This window comes from Rana temporaria, chromosome 2 (genome assembly GCF_905171775.1).
Source record: "Rana temporaria chromosome 2, aRanTem1.1, whole genome shotgun sequence".
In the NCBI taxonomy this organism is placed as follows: domain Eukaryota; kingdom Metazoa; phylum Chordata; class Amphibia; order Anura; family Ranidae; genus Rana; species Rana temporaria.
In genome coordinates this window covers 392,763,435-392,784,694 of record NC_053490.1, presented here as the reverse complement: position 1 = coordinate 392,784,694, position 21,260 = coordinate 392,763,435, and the positions used below count along the sequence as shown (strand labels likewise).

General features: G+C 46.0%; 1 protein-coding gene across 2 annotated transcripts in view; it reads left to right on the top strand.

Moving 5' to 3' along the window:
* SMPDL3B (sphingomyelin phosphodiesterase acid like 3B) overlaps positions 1-21,260 on the top strand; it is a 53,813-nt gene that overhangs the window by 21,033 nt on the left and 11,520 nt on the right. For both annotated transcript variants that reach the window (XM_040338042.1, XM_040338043.1), the window contains one exon: positions 660-793. In XM_040338042.1, coding sequence (XP_040193976.1) covers positions 660-793 — 134 coding nt within the window. The remainder of the gene's footprint in view (positions 1-659; positions 794-21,260) is intronic.

Below are 21,260 nucleotides of genomic sequence, written 5' to 3'. Positions count from 1 at the left end.
ATCGGCACCGATACTAGTATCAGTGCAACCCTACTTGTTATACTCACTGTGGAACCTAAAGGGTTAATCAGCATTCTGTAAAAAGTTTGTTTGATCTGTATCCACTGATCTTCCCCTTCTTTTACTGTCCCCAATCTGCTGATCATACAGGGCCTTGGGGGGCACTCTGCACATGCTCAGTTTGGTGTGTATTGTTGAAAGTTTTTTTTTTTCTGGGAGGGTGCATGTGATCAGCACAGGGCCAATCAGCACTGTCCAGACAGAGGGTCAGGGGTCATGCAGCCTCATAAGACAGTCAGAATGAAAACTCTTCCAACGAGTTTTAACCAGTGCTCAGTCGAACACTGATAGAAGTCACAAGACTGCTCACACTGCTGATGGGAATTAGGGTATTTAATTAGGGTATTTAGCAGTTTATATTTACAAAAATAATTGCCTTTCAATGTTCTGTACACTGTGGTAGACCAGATATAGTGAATGCAGGGTCCTGTATTTAGTAACACTTTAAGTTAGATGTGGTGCTGTGACTGTCAGTGAATGCTGCAGATGTGGAAATTAGTAGGACTTGCCTGGACTTTTATATGCACCCTCTGAGAGGAAGAAAGGCAGTCAGCTGTTATATGTCCACATTCTTTTTTATTGCTTTACTGTCATTTCAGGTGATCCCATTAGTACTATCTTTATTGCTCCTGGAATATCCCCATGGAAGACCACATTACCAGGTGTCGAGAATGGAGCCAACAATCCTGGAATAAGAGTGTTTGAATATGACCGCAAAACCCTTAATATTCTGGTATGTGTTAAGGATAAATGTATTTCAAAGATAAGTTCACCTTTGGGAACATGTTACAAATTCCACCCGTTTTTAGAGTGGAACATGCAACATGTCCCCCCCCCCCCCCCCGTGACAGCAGTACGGGGAGAGGTTCCCCATACTAGCTTTCGTTTTTTTAGATTACTGCGGCCGTGTGCAGCTCCGCCCACATGGCAGCATCATTCATTCAGCTCTGTGTGTGAATGAATTACAAGCCCCGACATCCTTTGCGGCTGTCGGCTTGAACACTTCTTCCTGTCAGTGTATCTGCTTGCCCATACAGATCTACAGGAGACCTGCATGGCACCAAGGATCTGCTTATCGCTGGTGCAATGCTTTACAGGCTCCAAAAAAAAAAAGCTTTTTTTTTATTTTATTTTTTTTTAACCTGCAAAAAATGTGCATTTATCATTTTATTTTTTAAGAGAAGTAAACTTAACCTTTTAATGCTGAACTCCAAGAGTTCCTAACCATAGCTTATAAGCATTGGGTAATAAAATAAAATGTATAGACGTTTAGCATTAGCAGCAAACTAACCAAACCCACTGTGCCTGTAAATGAAAAGAGATTTTAACAGGCAAGGCACCAAGATTCTTGTGTATGTGGTATTGCCATACTCTGGAGGAGTACCGGAATTTTGTTTAGGAGTGTCATTCTGAGTATGTCTATACTATATATTAGAAATCTCTTATTAATTGACAACTGTGTATAAAATATATATATATATATATATATATATATATATATATATATATATATATATATATATATATATATATATATATGTAATTTTAATTTCATATTTTTCAAAATGGCAAGAAAATTAAGTCTTCAAAAGACTCACTGTGCCTTTCAGAAAATAACTTGATGTATTTGCTCTCCAAAATGTGGTCCTTTTTGTGGGTGTTTATGCTGTCCTGGTGCTTCAGGGACTCAGGAAATGTAATAGTTAGTCAGGAAATTGGATACATAATTTATGCTTCTTGAAAGCCAATGGTGCTCCTTGGATTTTGGGCCCCTCTATGTGTTATGAAAGTGAGGCCCAGCCACTCTGAAGATGGATGTAGAAATTACATAGGGTTCACATGGATGCAGAGTACAGGGATCAGTTGTGAGCATAGAACTGGATTTTTGGTTTTCTCTTGATTTTTGGCATTCTTGGATTGGGTTCCGGAGAAGACTGTCAGGCTGTAAGTGTAGGTGCACACAGCCCTTATAATGACCTACTTAGCCATAGCTTAAGGTTCCCTTTAGGAGACAGGTGTGGGCTCCATCCACGAGACAGGCATACTCCTGTCAGGGGACAGGTGTGGGCTTCTATTAGGAGAGGTGCTCCACTCGAGAGATTCTGTACCCATAGGACTGAGAAAGTTGAAGCGGCTAATTGAGTCTTGGAGACTGGAAGAGGTAGGATGACTAGATGTGTCCAGGGGACTGCAGGAATCTGGAGAAGGAGTTTTGAGAGGCCAGGGAGTGAGCCGTGCAGCAGGGTGTAGTAACTATAGGCTGAGTGAACCAGGTGAGCCCAGAGAGCCAGGAGAGCTGGGTGAGATGGTCCGTGGACCAGAGAAAAGAGCAGCAGCATTGCTGAATACTATAGGGAGACAGGTGGCTTGACCATTATTATTATTATTATTATTATGTTTATGTAGCACCACCCCGAAGGTTTGGTTCTGTACTCTGCCTCTCAGCCCCAAGAATAGCTACATCCCCTCCGGCACACCTAGCAAACAGTGTAAGTGCAGACAATCAAACAAAAAATTTGATAACTTGGTAGTCAAGAATGGCAAAAACTCTGATCTATAATGATATAAATCAATACCTGCAGACTTAAAATAGTACAGTTAAACAACTTAAATGGCTCTAAAGTGGCCTATATACTCAGGCAGGTGTACAGTATGCTGGTAGTATCCTGGTAAGCAAGATGGATACTGTGCTGCTCAGCAGGGTGTAAGTGTTCCTACAAATGAGGGCACATGTAAGGCAACGTTGTCTGCATACAGTGGGGTAGATTCAGTAAGCAATTGCATCTGCGTATTCATAGATACGCAGCGCAATTGCTTAGTTGCGCCGGCGTATCGACTTTTCTGTATTCAGAAAGCTCGATACGCCGACTGTAGCCTAAGATATGACTGGCATAAGGCTCTTATGCCGTCGTATCGCAGGCTGCATTCTTACGATGGCCGCTAGGTGGCGTTCCCGTAGTGGTCAGCGTAGAGTATGCAAATTGCATACTCACACTGATTCACAACCGTACGCGCGCCCTGCGTGCGCATTTTACGTCGTTTGCGTTCGTCGGTTTCTGCGTAAGGCTGCCCATGCTATTAGCCATGCTATTAGCAGGGGCAGCCAATGCTAAGTATACCCGTCGTTCCCGCGTCGCTATTTTTAAAAATTACGTCGTTTGCGGAAGTGAATCGTGAATGGCGCTGGACGCCATTTACGTTCACGTTAAAGCAAATGACGTCATTTACCGCAATGCACGTCGGGAAAGTTTCCCGACGGAGCATGTGCACTACGTTCAGCACGGGATCGCGCCTAATTTAAATGATCCACTCCCCCTACGGGATCATTTAAATTACGCGCGCTTACGCCGGGCAGTTTTACGGAGCGCACACGCAAATTACGGAGCTACTGCTTCGTGAATGAAGCGTAGCGCACGAATTTACGGAGGCGTAGCGTAAAAACGGTACGCTGTGCCTCCGTAAGAGGGCGCAAATGTACCTGAATCTAGGCCAGTGTCTTTAAGGTGGGCAAGTGCCCGCTCACCAATCCTGCGACCAAGGGATCAAGCGAGATGTCCTGTCAGACAGGTTCTTAAGAAGTAAGAATAATTATCTAAATATACATAAATCAATTAATTGAAGTGCAAACATAAAGTGCTAATAATAAAGATATATGTGCATAAAACGATGATGGATAATATCTCAAAACATTAGCATAAACGAAGGTCCATATAATGATCAAACGCCCATATAAGTGAATATGTAAAAAAAACGCAAGTGAAAAAAACAAAATCCACAGTATCCAAGAGGAATAATGTCAAAAATCCAGTCCCGCAAAGAAAATGAAAGGAAGTGGAAAGTACAGGGAACCAAACAGTTGTCCACCACCACCACGCTGGATGCTTCCTTGTGTGCACACGTAGGTAAATAAGGGGGGACCCTTACCAGAAATGTTGGACCTCAAATGATAAGGTCATAGGAGCTTTGCAGATAAACCTCTGCCAGGGTAAAAGGATCAGCCGGATACCAGGATCGCTGCTGGACTCCTCCTGATCTCCTCTTCTCCGTTCCTAGGAGGACCGATGGAAGGATAAAGGTAGCATTCTCAGCTGCTGGGGAAGAGGGGGGGGGTCCGCCGGCCTAGATCTGCCTATGGTTTCCCCGAAAGGATCGGGGAGCCTGCCGGTGTCTAAATCCTGGAAGGTGTGGGGCCATGGGTGACAGAGCAGCCCCTGCTGCATTTGTTATTTTTGGTGGTGGAAACCCCTCTGTGAGGAAGTTGTTTTTTTTTTGTTAAAATTTTACTTTCGTATTTAATAAAACTGAACCGACAAGCCCTAAAACAAAGTTTTTGCCTGGCAAGATTGTGAAGGATATGTCAGTGTAATTCTCCCTGCTTGGTTAAATTGTGGGTTAGAGGTAAAATGGATTCATGTGTTACAAGCTATTGACATGTTAATGACCCGTCTGCAGCTAGCTCCTTATTTCAAAGGGATGTTAAACCTGTTTACTGTGATTAGAGGCGACTCATGTTATGTATTCTGATTGCTTCATTATGCGGTGCCAGGCTGCCCAGCTAATGTGTTCTGTACACCTTGTAATTAACTTCCCTGATGTCATTATTTAAAGAAAATGTGTCTCAGGTCGGCTTCGAATTGTCTGGCTATATTCTGTATGAGAAACTCCAGAGTGTGTGAAAAGGGGGTGGAGCTCCCATTGTTCCTTGATTAAGGATTTAGCTTGTAAAACTGTATTTATAACCAGCAGCAAGCTGCCAATAAATCAGTCTTGGTTCCAGCATTCAGTCTTGACTCATGTGTGGATGATCCTGTGATGTTCTTGTATGGAGAGGAGGGAATGCTTGACGGGGATGTCATACCGATACCGTCACAATTGGTTGGCAGCAGAGGGATTTTCCCTTCTACTCTCCCTTACACCAGGATTCCAAGCAGACACTGGGAACAAGAGACGCAGAACTACAAAAGGCTAAAGAAATAAGAGACGCAGAGCTACAGAAGGATAAACAAATAAGAGACCCAGAGCTACAGTTAAAACTGGCAGCAGTCCAACAAGCAGCCGCACATTCTCCAAACAGTGAGTACAGCACAGCAGACGCAAGGAAGATTCCGTTTAGCGCTTTTAAAGCTTTTGATGAAAAGGACTGTGAGATTGATAACTACCTGGCAGATTTTGAGCGACAATGTAACCTGCACCGAATAGCTAGAGGAGAGTGGGTTGCAATATTGTCAGGCAAACTGTCAGGCAAAGCTTCTGATGCTTTCCGGACCGTGCCAGATCAGGATATCTATAGCTACGCCCGGGTTAAAGAAGTGCTTCTAGCTCGTTATGCAGTAACCCCAGAGTCCCACCGACAGAAGTTCAGGGACTCACGCAAAACCACGAAAGACTCTTACGCGGAATGGGCATGCCAGTTGTCCCTGTCGGCCTCTAACTGGGTTAACAGCAGCCAGGCCACCACCGCAGAGGACATTTTGCAACTAATGCTCCTGGAGCAATTTTACAATCACATCCAGACGGATGTCAAAGATTGGGTGAGAGATCGCAGGCCCATGACTCTACCAGAGGCCGCGAAGTTGGCGGATGAATATGCGGATACTCGCAAGACAAACCAGGTCACACCACGGGTACAACCTCCACGACCAACGGCGCCCTCACACCCACCAGCCGCTAGATACTAACCGCCTAACAGACCGATGACATCGAGCCCTCGCTATCCACGCCAGGAGGACAACGAACAACGCTGCTTCCGGTGCAAACAGTTGGGTCACTTCAAGCAGAATTGCCCCCTGAATGACAACACCAGATCAAATTGGTCTCAACCTGGGTACCGCCCACCAGCAGCAGCCCATTGTGTAGACTCGGCTTGGGATCCCCAGGAGCTGGGTCAGGAAGAACCATTGGGCACCCCTTACGAAGCCCTCATGGTACAATCTGTTATTACGGACAACAGGGAACACCATTGTCAGCTGGTCATGGGCGACAGCCGTGGGCCGGAGGGGCCTTGGAGGGGGCTGGGCAGAAAGAGGCACCGCCAGCTACCCTCCAAGAAGAAGAGGTCCTGGAAGTCATATAACCAGCGGACCTGGGAGGAGAAGAAGCGACTGGAGGAGATGGAATCGCAGCGGGCGCCCCAGATGCGGGCCGAGATGTTCGCCAAGGGCCCACCGGTGGCCCCTTACACCACCACCCAGTTCCTGATGATGAAGGACCACGTGGAAAGCCTGCAGGACCTGAGCAAGCAGGAGCTGATCCGTGAATACATGGAGCTGGAGGAGTGCATAAGCCGCATGGAGGAGGAGAACCACCGCCTGAGGTCACAGCAGGCCGACCCCCCCAGGCTCCATGAACTGGAGATGGAGCTGGAGAAGCTCCAAGAGGAGAACCGGCGGCTGCAGAGGGAGCAGGGGGTGGCTGACCTTATGGGGCTCTGATTCCCCCTCCCCCCCCCCGGACTCTGAGCACCAGTGCTACAGCATTTCAACAAATATAACTTTTCCTTTTTATGAATCTCCTGTGATTGTCACTTCAGAGCCATAACCTGCCCCTCCCATAGCGGGACACCTAGACGGCGGCGCACAGACCCATTCGCCGTCTTCACACTGACTTCTGGTGACTCTGCAGATCGCACAAAGACTTGGGGACTGACCGGCGTGTGATCTGACGACCCGGTGGCATACCTGAGTCGGAAGCAGTTACCAAGGGAGGTCAGTCACGCCAAACGGAGTTAACCTCGGACTAAAAGCTCTGAACCCGTCAACCCTACTGGACCAGGGAAGGTCCAACCGGGTTTGCCGTAGCAGGGAGAAAAAGGGGGGCCATTGTGAAGGATATGTCAGTGTAATTCTCCCTGCTTGGTTAAATTGTGGGTTAGAGGTAAAATGGATTCATGTGTTACAAGCTATTGACATGTTAATGACCCGTCTGCAGCTAGCTCCTTATTTCAAAGGGATGTTAAACCTGTTTACTGTGATTAGAGGCGACTCATGTTATGTATTCTGATTGCTTCATTATGCGGTGCCAGGCTGCCCAGCTAATGTGTTCTGTACACCTTGTAATTAACTTCCCTGATGTCATTATTTAAAGAAAATGTGTCTCAGGTCGGCTTCGAATTGTCTGGCTATATTCTGTATGAGAAACTCCAGAGTGTGTGAAAAGGGGGTGGAGCTCCCATTGTTCCTTGATTAAGGATTTAGCTTGTACAACTGTATTTATAACCAGCAGCAAGCTGCCAATAAATCAGTCTTGGTTCCAGCATTCAGTCTTGACTCATGTGTGGATGATCCTGTGATGTTCTTGTATGGAGAGGAGGGAATGCTTGACAGGGATGTCATACCGATACCGTCACAAAGATCTCACTAAAATTGCTAATACCAGTGTGCTAATAATAGTTGGCCATTGTCTCCAATCACTGCCACTGAGCTAATAACTGACTGACTAATTGTGTGACAATGCTGAAAACTAAAAAATAACCTGGGCAGGAAGAGGGTGATATAGTTCAATCTACAAGTGGATGATGTAAACCCATCAACGTCCTTTTAAATTGGAGCTAACTGTCTAACCAAATGAAAGGCTTCCATTGAGGGCCAGAAATCCCCTTCCAGTGCTCGAAGTTAAAAGCTGCCCAGACAATCAAGCTAATGTTTTGTTGGCATCTTATTTCTTTTTATTTCAAAATGTAAAAAAGTGCCAACCCTGTGTAGATATGTGTAAAAGCTGCCCCTTTAAGTGTGAATCGCACTAATAAATCAAGCAAAAAATGTAAAGTAGGCACTAATTAAACTCCATACGTCCTAAAATGAACATGTGCTACATAATAAAGATTACACCCACTGTAATAATCACTATTGTGCAATACCAGAAACAAAAAGCGCGCAAAAAACGCATCAGAAAAAGTTGCATAAAAAAAATCACATAGAAAATTCCACAAAAATGCTGTGGAAAATGTGTTTAATACCAGTGTTATTCACAAGGTTTTACAAGGTTTTACTGTATATGCACCAAGTGCATCACTGATATAAATCAGTGATGCACTTGGTGCATATACAGTAAAACCTTGTGCGCATAAAACGTTCCACAAACATGCTTGTAATCCAAAGCACTTGTATATCAAAGTAAGTTTCCCCATAAGAAATAATGTAAACTCAGATGATTCGTTCGACAACCATTTATTAATAGGTTCTTCAGTCCATATAAAAAGATTATAGCAACGTGATCAGGTTGTGTAACCATAAAATGTCCATCCACAAGGGGATTAAAAGCAAAATCCAGCAGGAGCTACAGAGTATAAAAGAGAAGAGAGGCGCCTCTAAATTTAGCAATATGTTGCTAAAAGTTGTACCTTCATTAAACGAGAAATAAAGGGGTGTGTGTGTGTGTGTGTGTGTGTGTGTTTTTTTATTTTATTTTATTTCTATTTCATCAGATAGATGCTCCATCTGTCCACTGGCATCTATGCACTGAGAACCGAACCACCGAACACCGCCGATGGCTCGGTTCTCACTCCTCCCTGAGCAGAGCGATGCTGACTGTCAGTCAGCATCGCTTCTGCTCTACTTCTCAGCGCTCATTGGAGCGCTGAACAGTGGAGGGGTGGGGAGCTGCGTCTCAGCGGCTTGCTGAGACAGCCATCAATCAGGGCAGCTGGCGGATCCAGACATGGAAGTCGGGATGACCCGCTGCCCCGACTGATGGCAGTGACATCAGCGGAGAGTGGACTTCAGACTGCTCTCCGCTGAAAACGGGTCACAGGAGTGCAAAACTAATTTCACTCCTGTGACCCTTAGGAGAAGCCCAGCCGAAAAAGCTTAGGCTGGACTTCTGCTCCTTTTTTAAATGTAACCATATTGCTACACTTGGAGGCGCCTCTCTTCTCTTTTATACTCAGTTGTGACGTGACGCTACTTGTATATCAAGACATCGCTTGTATATTAAATCAAAATTTATTAAAAAAAATTGCTTGTCTTGGAAAACCCTCTCAAACCAAGGTTTTACTGTACATTCAAAGATAGAATAATGTGGTAATCACTATTGTACAATTCCAAAAAAACGCACTAAAAAAATGCACCAATTTTTTTTTTTTTTTACAAAAATGCTTACCAGTGTTCCATCAGTAATAATTTAATGCATATACATATCAAAAAATGAAAAGTGCTTTAAAAACATGCAGATTAAAGTCCTTATTCAACCGTGAACATTTCCAAGTCCTTGCAATTAAATGATTCCAATCCACCGTGCATCTTTATATGATTCCAAGAAAAAACCTGTTCCACCACCAATGATGCAAATGCTCACTTACCAGAGCCAAAAGGCCCGCTGGACCACAAAGCGTGTAATGATATTATTACAATCTCCCAGCATGGGGTTCCAAGTTTTCTCCTTTTCCAGCTCACAGACGCTCCTTCCCCTCAGCAGGATATACACCAATCTCCCAGTAAAAAGATAAACACTGTGATTGTGCAACACCGTTTTATTAAAAACTTTGGGCCAGATTCACAAAAGAGATACGACGGCGTATCTCTGTTTCTAACTATGCGACTGATTCATAGAATCAGTTACGCATAGATAGGCAGAAGATCCGACAGGTGTAATGGACTTACACTGTCGGATCTTAGGATGCAGTACCGCGGCCGCCGCTGGGGGGAGTTTGTGTTGTAAACCAGCGTCGGGTATGCAAATTAGGAGTTACGGCGATCCACGAAGATTTTTCCCGTCGTTACGTCGTCGCGAGTGTTAGATTTCTGTCGCAAAGATAGGGCACCTTTAACATGGTGTAAAATTACTCCACCATGTTAAAGTATGCCTGTCTTTCCCGCGTCGCTTTTGAATTATTTTTTATTTTTTTTATTTTTCCCGGCGTAAATCTTTTTTCACGTCGCAATTCACAAAATGTCAGCGCGTCGTAATTTCGCGCTAAGCACGTCGGGAAATTTGCGACGGGAGCATGCGCAGTACATCCGGCACGGGAGCGCGCCTAATTTAAATGGTACTCGCCCCATTCTATTTGGGCATTTACGATACACCGCCGCAAGTTTCCAGGTAAGTGCTTTGTGGATCGAGCACCAAACCTGAAAACTTACGGCGGTGTAACTTAAATGGCTTACGTTTCCCCGGCACAATTGTACGTGAATCTGGCCCTTTCCCTTTTAAAACCAATCCCCAAATATATGCACTTGCATGCAGTGCTGTGTTTTGGCCTAGGCCAGCGATGGCAAACCTTTTTGAGCCCGAGTGCCCAATCCGCGACACAAAACCAACTTTTTTTTGTGCCAACACAGAAACAAACCTACCAGCGGATGTACAGAGGATGAGACTGATTATGCCTCTGAAGGAGCCGTAAGGGACCAAAAATTTACAATTCTGCCAGATTTGCTCAGAAAACAGTGTCTAGGAATGCGTTGTGCTCAGAATGCACTGTGCAACATGCACTTACCTACCTGACCATTACACTCCCCTACCTGACCATTACACTCCCCTACCTGACCATTACACTCACCTACCTGACCATTACACTCACCTACCTGACAATTACACTCACCTACCTGACCATTACAATCACCTGAGCATTACAATCACTTACCTGACCATTACACTCACCTACCTGATCATTACAATCATCTACCTGACACATGCACTAACCTACCTGACCATTACACTCACCTACCTGATCATTACAATCATCTACCAGACACATGCACTCACCTACCTGAGCATTACACTCACCTACCTGAGCATTACAATCACCTACCTTACACATACATTTACCTACCTGACACATGCACTCACCGTATTAACGCCTTTATTGTGCAAAATTTAGTAAAGTCTGTAACTGCACTGTACATGTCCACTCCACATTGATCTTACCTGTCTCCAGTCTCTCTGGCAGCTCATTCCCGCCCGCAAGTCTCCTCTGATCCCAGCAGCTTGTTCTCTCTGACCCCAGAGATTTGTGGGAGATGTAGTTTGATGGTGGGTGCGCTGGACAGCTTCCATAATTGGATTTCCACCCGCACGTCACCCCAGGCCGCTTCTTAGTCACTCCCACCTCAGACACGTCACTGGCCTAGAGACCTGTGGGAAATGTAGTTTGCGACGGGGGTGCGGGCGCTGCGCGATAGCATGTCAGTGTTTACGGTGAGCGATTGCATGTCACTGCCGGCCAAGAGACCTGTGGGAAATGTAGTTCACGATGGGGGTGCGGTGCGCGATTGCATGTCAGTGTTTGCTTTTCTAATGTCTCCTGGTGTGCCCACAGAGAGGTCTCGGCGTGCCGGCAGTGGCACGTGTGCCACGGGTTCGCCATCACTGGCATATGCCAACAAGGCCCATGCCTAGGGCGGCACTTTGCGGGGGGCAAATAAACCCCCCCCACAAAAACAGCACCCGCACCCTCCTCTTGGCTCTCGCATGCAGGGCCACCATCAGGGGAGTACAGCTTAGTAGTGCAGTGGTGTCGCGGGTGCCGTGGGGCGGGCCAGGAAGCAGTTTAAGTAGGAGCCATTAAGCCAACCCTCCCCCCCAAAGCTGTGATTTGCTCTCTTCTTCCTTCGGGTGACAGAAAGGGGGGGGCAAGCTGTGGAGATACACAGACGGCCCGCAGTTCTCCTCTCCCTGTCACAGCGCTGCTGCCGAGTTCTCTGGCAAATGGATTAGCAGTGCTGTGACAGGGAGTAGAGAGCTGCGGGCTGTCTGTATCTCCATGGCTTGCCCCCCCTCCGCTTTCTGTCAACTAAAGAGAGAAGAGAGAGAGAGAGAGAGTGGCTCTAATTGGGTTTGCCGTGCCGCCGCCCAGCATCCTGTCGACTGTTTCCCTCCCAATGATTGGCCACAGCACACAACAGAGACTCTGGGAAATGTAGTCCCTGAAGAGTGGCAGCCCCAGTGTGTCCTCAGACACCATGCTACAGCTAGGGTTGCCACCTTTTCGTCAAGCCAAACCCGAACATTTTAGCGGCGTACAGCATTTTTTTTTTGTAGTTCACGCTATAGGATGGTAAGAGATTTTGGACACCTTTGAGTTACCCTAGGAGAGTAGTAAGGAGGCACGCATAGCGCGCTGCAGTGAACAGTGGCTGTGGTCAAATTGTGTTAACAGTGGAGAGAGGGTGGACTTAAAGGGGCATGGTTAAATAAAACAAAAGCATTTGTGTGCCCATGAAATATGACTAAATAAAATAAAATAAATGTCAGATAAAATATGAACCTAGCCTACCTTAAAAGTGGACATTGTCCATCAGAAGAGCAGTGGAAGATGTCAGCGGGGCAGTGAGCAGTGTCAGCGGGGCAGTGAGCAGTGTCAGCGAGGCAGTTGGCGCTGTGAGTAGGCAGTGGGCGCTGTGAGTAGGCAGTGGGCGCTGTGAGTAGGCAGTGAGCGGTGTGAGTAGGCAGTGAGCGGTGTCAGTAGGGCAGTGGACTTTTAATTACCAAATAAAAACCCCAAAAATCAATGCAGCTAGATAGATAAAGATAAAGGCTACTGAGTGAGCACTGCACATAAAGTAATTATGCCAGGATGTTACTGCAGGGAGAACACTAGACTGCAATCTTCAATTAGCAGCCATGTGCCTGGAAAGACCAGCATGACAAGCCCCACACTGGAGAGAGACTGTGAACTGTAGGAAAGTAAAGAGCCTCAGCTCTGCACTCACCCAGCGGTCGGTGTCCCCTTAGTTTGCACGGCAGGCTCTGTACACCGGCTGTGTTTGTTCCTCCCGCTTTCCAGACAGGTCACATGCTCGGCTTGCAGAGGGGAAGAGCCCGAGGCTGTGTCTGCATGAGTAGGAGAAAACTTGTATCATTGGTAGTGGAACAGGTTTTTTCTTGGAATCCATATAAAGATGCAGGGCCAGATTCACATAGAGATACGACGGTGTATCTCCTGATACACCGTCGTATCTCTGAGTTGTGCCGGTCGTATCTATGCGACTGATTCATAGAATCAGTTACGCATAGATATCTCTAAGATCCGACAGGTGTAACTGTGTTACACAGTCGGATCTTAGGATGCGATTCAAGGCCGGCCGCTAGGTGGCGCTTCCCTATCTTTTACGCAACGATTATGCTAATGAGCAGTTACGCCTATTCCGAAACAAACGACCGCCTGGCGCTTTTTTTACGTCGTTTGCGTTCGGCTTTTTTCGGCGTATAGTTACCCCTGCTTCTATGAGGTGCAGCCAATGTTAATTATGGCCGTCGTTCCTGCTTCGAATTTTGAAACTTTACGTCGTTTGCATACGTCGATTCACAAAAGCGCTGGACGCAAGTTACGCTCACGCCGAAACCAATAACGTCCTAGCGACGTCATTGGGAGCAATGCACGCCGGGAAAATTTGTGGACGGCGCATGCGCAGTTAAATCGGCGCGGGGACGCGCCTGATTTAAATACTACACTCCCCCTAGCCGCGGAATTTAAGATATGCCGCCGCAAGTTTTGAGGTAAGTGCTTTGTGAATTAGCATTTGCTTTAAAAAATTGCGGCGGCGGATCTTAAATCACATAGGTTAGCGGATCTTTAGATCCGTGTAACCTATGTGAATCTGGCCCGCAAGGTGGATTGGAATCATTTATTTGCAAGGACTTGGAAATGGTCACAGTTGAATAAGGACTTTAATCTGCATATTTTTCCAGCACTCTTCATTTTCTGACATGTATATGCATTAAGTTATCACTGATAGAACACTGGTAATATTGGCATTTTTGTGAAAAATTGGTGTGACTATTTTGTGCGATTTGAAATATAAATATAAAAAAGAAAAATTGAATGTATATGCACTAAGTTCATCACTGATAAAACACTGTTATTAACACATTTTCCATAGCATTTTTGTGTAATTTTCTGTGTGATTATATAGCACCCTGGTGTTTAGGCAGGGTTGCTAATAAATTTAGTTTGTCAGGTATTAATCATCCTGGCTGATTGTTAGAAGATCCACTGATTCCTCTCTAACTCTGAATTGCTGTACCTTTTCTCTTCTGTCACTAGGTGGTGCTTGCTGGTGGCATTAGATTGACAAGGGTGTAGCAAGGTCAGACTATGAATAGATAGGGTGTCTCAGCAAATTGGCAGGGGTTTCATTGGTCCCTTGGCCTGCTGGGAGAGCCTATTTATTTGGGTGGAGTCAGGTGATCGGGGTTCTGTGCCACCTGGACGGCTGTCTGGGTGGACGTATGCTATGTCACCCTGGGTTTCTAGGCGGGAAGCCTGAGTCCTATCTCATGGACACCTGGCTGCCCGAGACCTATAGAGGAGCAAGAGAAGCACCGTAGGGTTGGGACTGCAGGATTGGAGCCCAGCCAAGTTGTAAAGGTTCACCCGGAAGGGGGAAACAATTGTGGTTGGAGGTAGAGGGGAAGCTGTCGCCACTAAGGGACTATCCGCCTTGTTACCTGGAGACTACAGTGAGGTAGCTAGAGCCAGTACCAGAGCAGTCTTCTCATCAGCCGGCAACGGTGAAGAAGAGGGGAAAGCTTCAGCAGGTGCCAAGCCAGGGACCCAGCAGGACAGCAGGGGGTTACGCTTGAGGAGCATCGAGTACCAAGTTAGGGACCCAGCAGGATAGCGGGGGTAACGCTTGAGGAGTATACAGCATGCTAGCTGTGGAAGAGCTCAGGAGATTTAGTGGCGATTGGATCTGGAGGTCTAGTGCGAGACTGGGAGCTCAGTAAGTAAAACTTTACAGTGAGAGACTGTAGTGTAAGAGAAGAACTATTCTGTGTTGCCAATAGTTAAATACAACTACCGTTAGTGACTGTTACAAGATTTGTTGCCATAAGAGACAGCGGTCCTACCTTTACAGAAGTGATATCCAGCTGGAGGCCTTCCCCTGTATAGCTGTCTACCTATAGACGTCTTGGAGTCTGCCAATTATCATTGCATCTACTTAAGGTTGTCCTGGCCCTAACCCTTTCTCCCACAGTTTCGTTAAGAGACAATAAATATCTTTTGCATTCAAAAAGTGTCTGGCGCCCATCACTCTATCTTGCATCACACCCACCATGCCTTGTAACCCCCGCTACAAATACAGATGTCAACTATCCCTGACTCTGGATGTCACCATTAGGCCTTTGGAGGCCCGGGACCTTGCTACATATAGAAATCCTGCCAGCTTTAAATTTTGAACTCCAGGCAGATATAAAATAAATGAATGAATATAGTTCAGTAATCATTATGTAGCGCCCCCTTACTTTCAGTATGGGCGCTACGCCAAAGTTAGTGGGGAATGGGAGGATTAGTTTACTCCTATTCACAATTTATTGAAATTTGGCCTGCTGTCAATTCAGAACTGTCCTGTGGGTCAGTCTGCGCTCCAGGGGTGCGTTACCACCCCAGGGCGACAGTTGGTGCTAGAGGGGTTCCTATGGACTCACCTTCCCCAAGCAGCCAATCAGAGGAGTGTTTTCCCTCGTTGGGCATGCTGGGGGAGGTAGATCTGTGGCAGCGGCCATGAGTTAGCTGTTCTGTGCGGGGCCCGAGTTCCAGGTGCGGCATCCACCTTCAGGGTGCGCGCATCCATGGGCCCCGCCACCGTGGCCTACTTCACTGAGGTTGCGCACCATGCGGAGCCTCAACCTAACACTGAGAGGGGCCCCAGCGGCTTGCTGGGTCCCAAACCCTCTGCTGGGAGGATCCTAAGCTGAGAGCTGTGCGATGGGTATCGGCCCAGGGAGAACCTAGAACTAGGGGTTGTCCAGGAGGCATAGACGAACCATCGGGGATCCCGTCACCACACTGCATGACAGGTATGCTTAAAGCTGTCAATTGGTGACACTATTTGAACTGTCTGGGAGGATTCATTCAACCTGATCTCTTATATTTCAAATTGCAAAGCCTGTGGCAGAGGCCTGTTTCCTCCTAGCGATTTACAAGTGGCGCTCCGGCTGCAGGCCTATGATAGTCGCCTGTCCGGCGGCACTTTACCCACTCTAGCTGGAGTGGCGACGAGTTGAGCTTATTATTGCTGAGAGCGGGTTTGCTCTCCTTCATATCCAAGGCCTGATACCAAAGTTCTCTCCTTGCTCATCAACCTTTCTCTATTGTGTGCCATGTTGATGTTGGCCGTGTCGGGCCTTGGAATAAAGCATTGGAAACTTATTTGCTGTCTGGACACTCACTCTTTATCTACACTCACAAGTGTCACCCTAGACAGAACAAGAGGGCAACTTAGTACGCCGATCCCAAACTAATCAGCGGCTCCTTCGGGGGTGAGCGCTACAATTATTACATCATTAAATGTACTTTTCAAATGCAAGCAGTGTAAGTACCCAAGTTAGAACTGGTATCAGAATCTTTCTGTCCCTGTACAGCAGTAATCTTATTGAGAGAAGAAGAAGCAGCACTAGGCACCTGTCAGTTGTGCTACAATGCTTAAGTGCTAACAGGGGTCTTGTTTATGGAAGCAGAATCCAGACTGACAGAATGATTAGCTCATCTATCTCAGAGGTGTTGCTAGGGGGGTGCGGTCCGCACCCGGGTGACACCCGCTAGAGGGGTGACACCATCCCGTTTTTTTTATTTTTTTTAGCCGACATGCCCAGCACACCACTACACCAACCTGCCACTATACCACTCTATACTACCCTAACCTGCCACTATACTGCCCTATACTATCATTTACAGGGGCTGGTTTGGGGTGCGCCCTGTGCCCGTGCGCTGCCTGCTTGGTGCTGGGCAGCCAAGACAGAGGGGGGGTGACACCATGTTTTACCGCACCGGGTGACACCAACCCTAGTGACGCCACTGATCTATCTAGTCTAGGGGATGTATTTGTGTAGCTTTGAAGCATTAGAACAGGAGAGAGGGATAAGAGTTCAGGATACTCCAAGAATGTCATCTAGTACATCTAGATTTTCAAGCATTAATCCTTTAGAAGCAGCTTTTACTGGATGTAGGGGGGCTTCAGCTGCACACAGAAGGTTTTTTACCTTCATGCATAGTGCATGAAGGTAAAAAAAAAAAAAAACTGGTGCTTTTACAAGGACTTTAATTAACAGTGCTGCTGAATGCTCAGTGAAGTTTCAACAGCACACTGTACATGAAACAGAGTTCAGTCCTAACTAACTAATACAGTCGGCCCAGGATCATACAGTCCATTTAGCTCCAGTCCATTTCTGGTGGAGCCCTGGTTCCAGGGAGAATCCCAGCAGGATGACCCATAGGGGGGCCATGTGCTCCAGTAGGACTAAATGATGCAGCAGTCCTTCCTCTGAAATCCCATGTGGAAAAGAGTCGGTTTGAGCCCTCCCTTTGTATTTCTGAGGCTTTCAACGGGGGCAGGGCCCAATAAGCCCGGGAAATTTCCAAAAGAAACTCCAACAGAGTTGCCAATAAAAATGATGGGCAACCAGCCTATCTAAAAGTGTCCCCTTCCCCAGTGACCTCCCATAGACTCGACCTCTCTCCCCTCCCCATGTCTCCCCTTATCTCCATGCCTGGTGTCTTCTCATACACTGCTGATGTGGAACCAGCAACATTTCTTTCAGCTGCCTCTATTGCCAAAACAAAGCCTCCAATAGAGACATGGGTGATTTTACTCTTTGGATGTAAATTGTGGTAGTTGCGTGCTATTATGGCAATGGGGTATGGAACAATGAATAAAATAATAATATAAGCAAGTAAGTGAAAACTTGCTGATGGCACTAATTGAACATGGTTAACCTTGTGATCATAAAATAAAATATAATATCTGTGCAAAATACTGCAGCTGCCACTAATGTGCTCCCACAAAATAACTGCTATAAGTGTAGCGGCTCTGTATAACTGAACAATAGTGAAATATGAAAATAATACAGTGCCAAATAACAGTATTAGATGATAAATAATATCATAAACAAGTCCAAAATATGAATATATGTGTGTAGCTTTGAAACAATAGAACAGGAGAGATGGATAAGAGCTCAGGACACTACAAGAATGCCATCTAGTACAAGAGCAGATTCTCAAGCATTAATTCTTTAGAAGCAGCTTTTACTGGATGTAGGAGGGATAGCCAGCTAATCTGAGACTCTGCTTGAGCAGCCCCAGGCCTTACAAAAACCACTTGCATTAACCCCTAAAGCACATGTAATCCTCGGCTCCTACTTGCATTGTCCAAGGACAGTAGTCGCCGACCAGCTTCCATGCGACACTCTGCAGTGATAAAAGGGTCCTCCTCCAGGTCTTTTAGTCCAAGTTCTTCCAGGCCCTCAGCTAAGAGTATGCTAAGGCCTAGCAACAGCCTCCGTACACAGTAGACAGGCTGCATCCCAGGGGCAGCAGCCCCAGGGGAAACCCTCTGAACAAGGCTCCCAAGCATTTATCTTCTCCCCAGCCACCTTCTGCGCATCGCCTCCCAGGAATTGGCCGAAGTCATATAAATATTCATAACTCTGTGGCTGACTCCTTAGTCTGTTTCTGCAAGCTTCTTCCAGAGACAGACAAGAGTAAGCCACCACCAAGGTTAGGGAAACCTGGCCAACAAATAAATTTTTGCTCCACAGAGTCAAAAACTACATTTAGCCTGACTAGGGCAGGGTGCTACATGTATTGCATCTTTTCATCTGGAGTTCAGCTTTAAGAACATCCGAGAAAGTATTGCAGACCTTGCACTAAAATTTAGTAAGGCTCGCCAACCCCATCACAAAAGGCTAGGGGGAAAAGACCCCTGTGGGAGATAAAGTTGATAGTAAACATTAGTTATCCCTTTCTCTGCCTGCAGCACACAACTGTCATTTTTATTAACCTGCGCCTGGAAAATAATTAGACACCAGCCTCAAGATATTAGCACGCTATGTATTATAGTTTTTCTGGTAATGCTAGGGAAATCATCACCTGGAATGTGGCTAGCAATGGCCTCCAAAATTAATTAAGCTTTTTTTTCTCACCTATGCAGCAATAGCAGAAGCTTTGCGATTGATGATGTAATACAGGTAGGGTTGGGGTGGGGTGGGGTTACTGGCATACTCCTGAATCTCTATGCCCAGTTCAAAGGCTGTAGTTTGGCCGAACATCAAGTTAGGTGGCTGCTTCCAGGAACACTTTAATTGGCTATTTCCTTGGCTGCCTTTCACACACTACGTTCCTAAGCATAAAAAATCATGCCAGATATTGTACATCTTAGCCCATACACATTGTATGTTATCTGCCATCAGTGTTATAGCTGGCTGACTCCATCATCATCGTTATCGCATTGGGTCCCCTGCTGACCCAATGAGATTTGGGCCCAGTTCAGGAGTACTGCCTGTACCCCTCTATCAGTGGCCCTGTACTTGCCGTAAGTCACTATTATATGTTACGCACACAACAAAAAACAAAATAGCCCATGGGACTGTTAGTCACACTTCAGACATATAAAGTAAAATTTATAAACAATTTATTAACAAACATTTAAAAACAACACATTGTACAGAAATATAAGATAAACATCAATACATTGATAAATTTACATTCGTATAGGAAACCTTTCCATCGAACTTAGATATACCATTAGGATAGTTGCCAATAGTCCAGGACAGCTGTGCTGTGGGTCTCGACGCATTTTGCGAGAGAAATCTTGCTTCTTTGGGAGAAGCACAGGAAAGTGTCTGGAGATCAAAGGCATAAGTAAATGAATAAAGAAGCAACTAAAATAAATAAATAAATCGTTTTTTAATTAAATATGTGTGAAATGTGTATATATCTTTAAATATGTGTATATATCTTATCATATGATATTCAACTCACAGTTTGTAAGAAAATCCTAGCCTACTGGCACCCCATAGGTGGCTAGCTATGAAGTAGAGAGGAAGTTGATATGTTCCATGAGTGTAACCACACAAGGACAAAAGGACTTCAAAGAAGAAAGAAGAATATAAAATGAAAATAGAATGCCACCAGTTCCACCAGTCTTCCCCTGGGAGCTGTGAAAGGGCGGGGAGATGAAACCCAGCAAGGAGCACATGGACCAGAGCCTGGGCAATGGATGTCAATCCAGCATATGGAAATGCCCACACCTATAACAATCAACAAATAATACCAAATAAAATCTAGTAAAACAAATGAATATATAAACCCATAAAATGTAACTAAATCTAATAATGTAATATAATGTGACCCAAAAATGGGAATGTGAAAAAAAAATGAAGCACCTGGTTACTTCTAAGTACCGGTGCTAAGTTAAATTTAGAGGGGGTCAGAGAGTTAATTAGCTCTGACCCAGCTGATTTGTTAAAATTTGGGTCTCTGTCTCAGCTTGGCTGACTGTGGGCTCATTCTGTCGCTTCTGGGGTGCTGTTCCCACCCCAGGACAACAGGTGGCAGCAGTGGAGTCGAGGTTTGGGTGCTTCCGCAGCAGCCTATCAGGAAGGGTTTTCCTCGCTGTGCATGCTGGGGGAGGGTATTTATGAGACAAACGCCATTGGTCTGGGTTCTTCTTCTAGTGCGGCACCCACCTTCAGGGTGACTGCATCAAGGCACTCCAGCGAAATGGCCCTCCAGGCCAGGGTGCACGTGCCACGCGGTGTTCCTGGTTTTGGGACAACGTTGGTCCGGAACATTTAAAGCTGTGGCTGGGCCCCAGTAATCGACTGGGTCCCCAATCCTGCGAAGATCCCAAGCGTGTTCCCAGTAAGAGGAAGCTGTTCATGGGGAGTCCATCTGAGGAGAGCCAAGAGAGGCTGGCGATCCAATAGGGTCTCGACAAGGTAACCGGGTACTGAGAGGTTGGACGTTGGTCACCTATCAGTCGGTAACCTGCAAACTACCTGAAGGAGATCCAGGCCAAAGTCTTTTAAGGAGAGCTATCGCCGCTATTTCAATCCTAAGAAGGGTCTGTGGCAGAGACTTTTACCCTAAGTTCCGAGTGATACTCTAGCTGCCAGGTCAGTGAGAGAGGCCTGTCCAGGTACGCTATACCTACTCCGGCTGGAGTGGCGAAGAAGACTAAAGCCCTGTACACACGATCGGATATCTGATGGAATCTAATTCGATGGATTTTTTCATCGGATATCCGATGAAGCTGACTTTCATCAGTCTTGCCTACACACCATCGGTTAAAACTACGATCGTGTCCAACGCGGTGATGTAAAACACTACGACATGCTGAGAAAAATGAAGTTCAATGCTTCCGAGCATGCGTCGACTTGATTCTGAGCATGCATAGATTTTTGACCGATGGATTTTCCCACAGACGATAGTTATTTTCTATCAGTTTTTTAACCATAAGAAACATTTAAAACAGGTTCTATTTTTT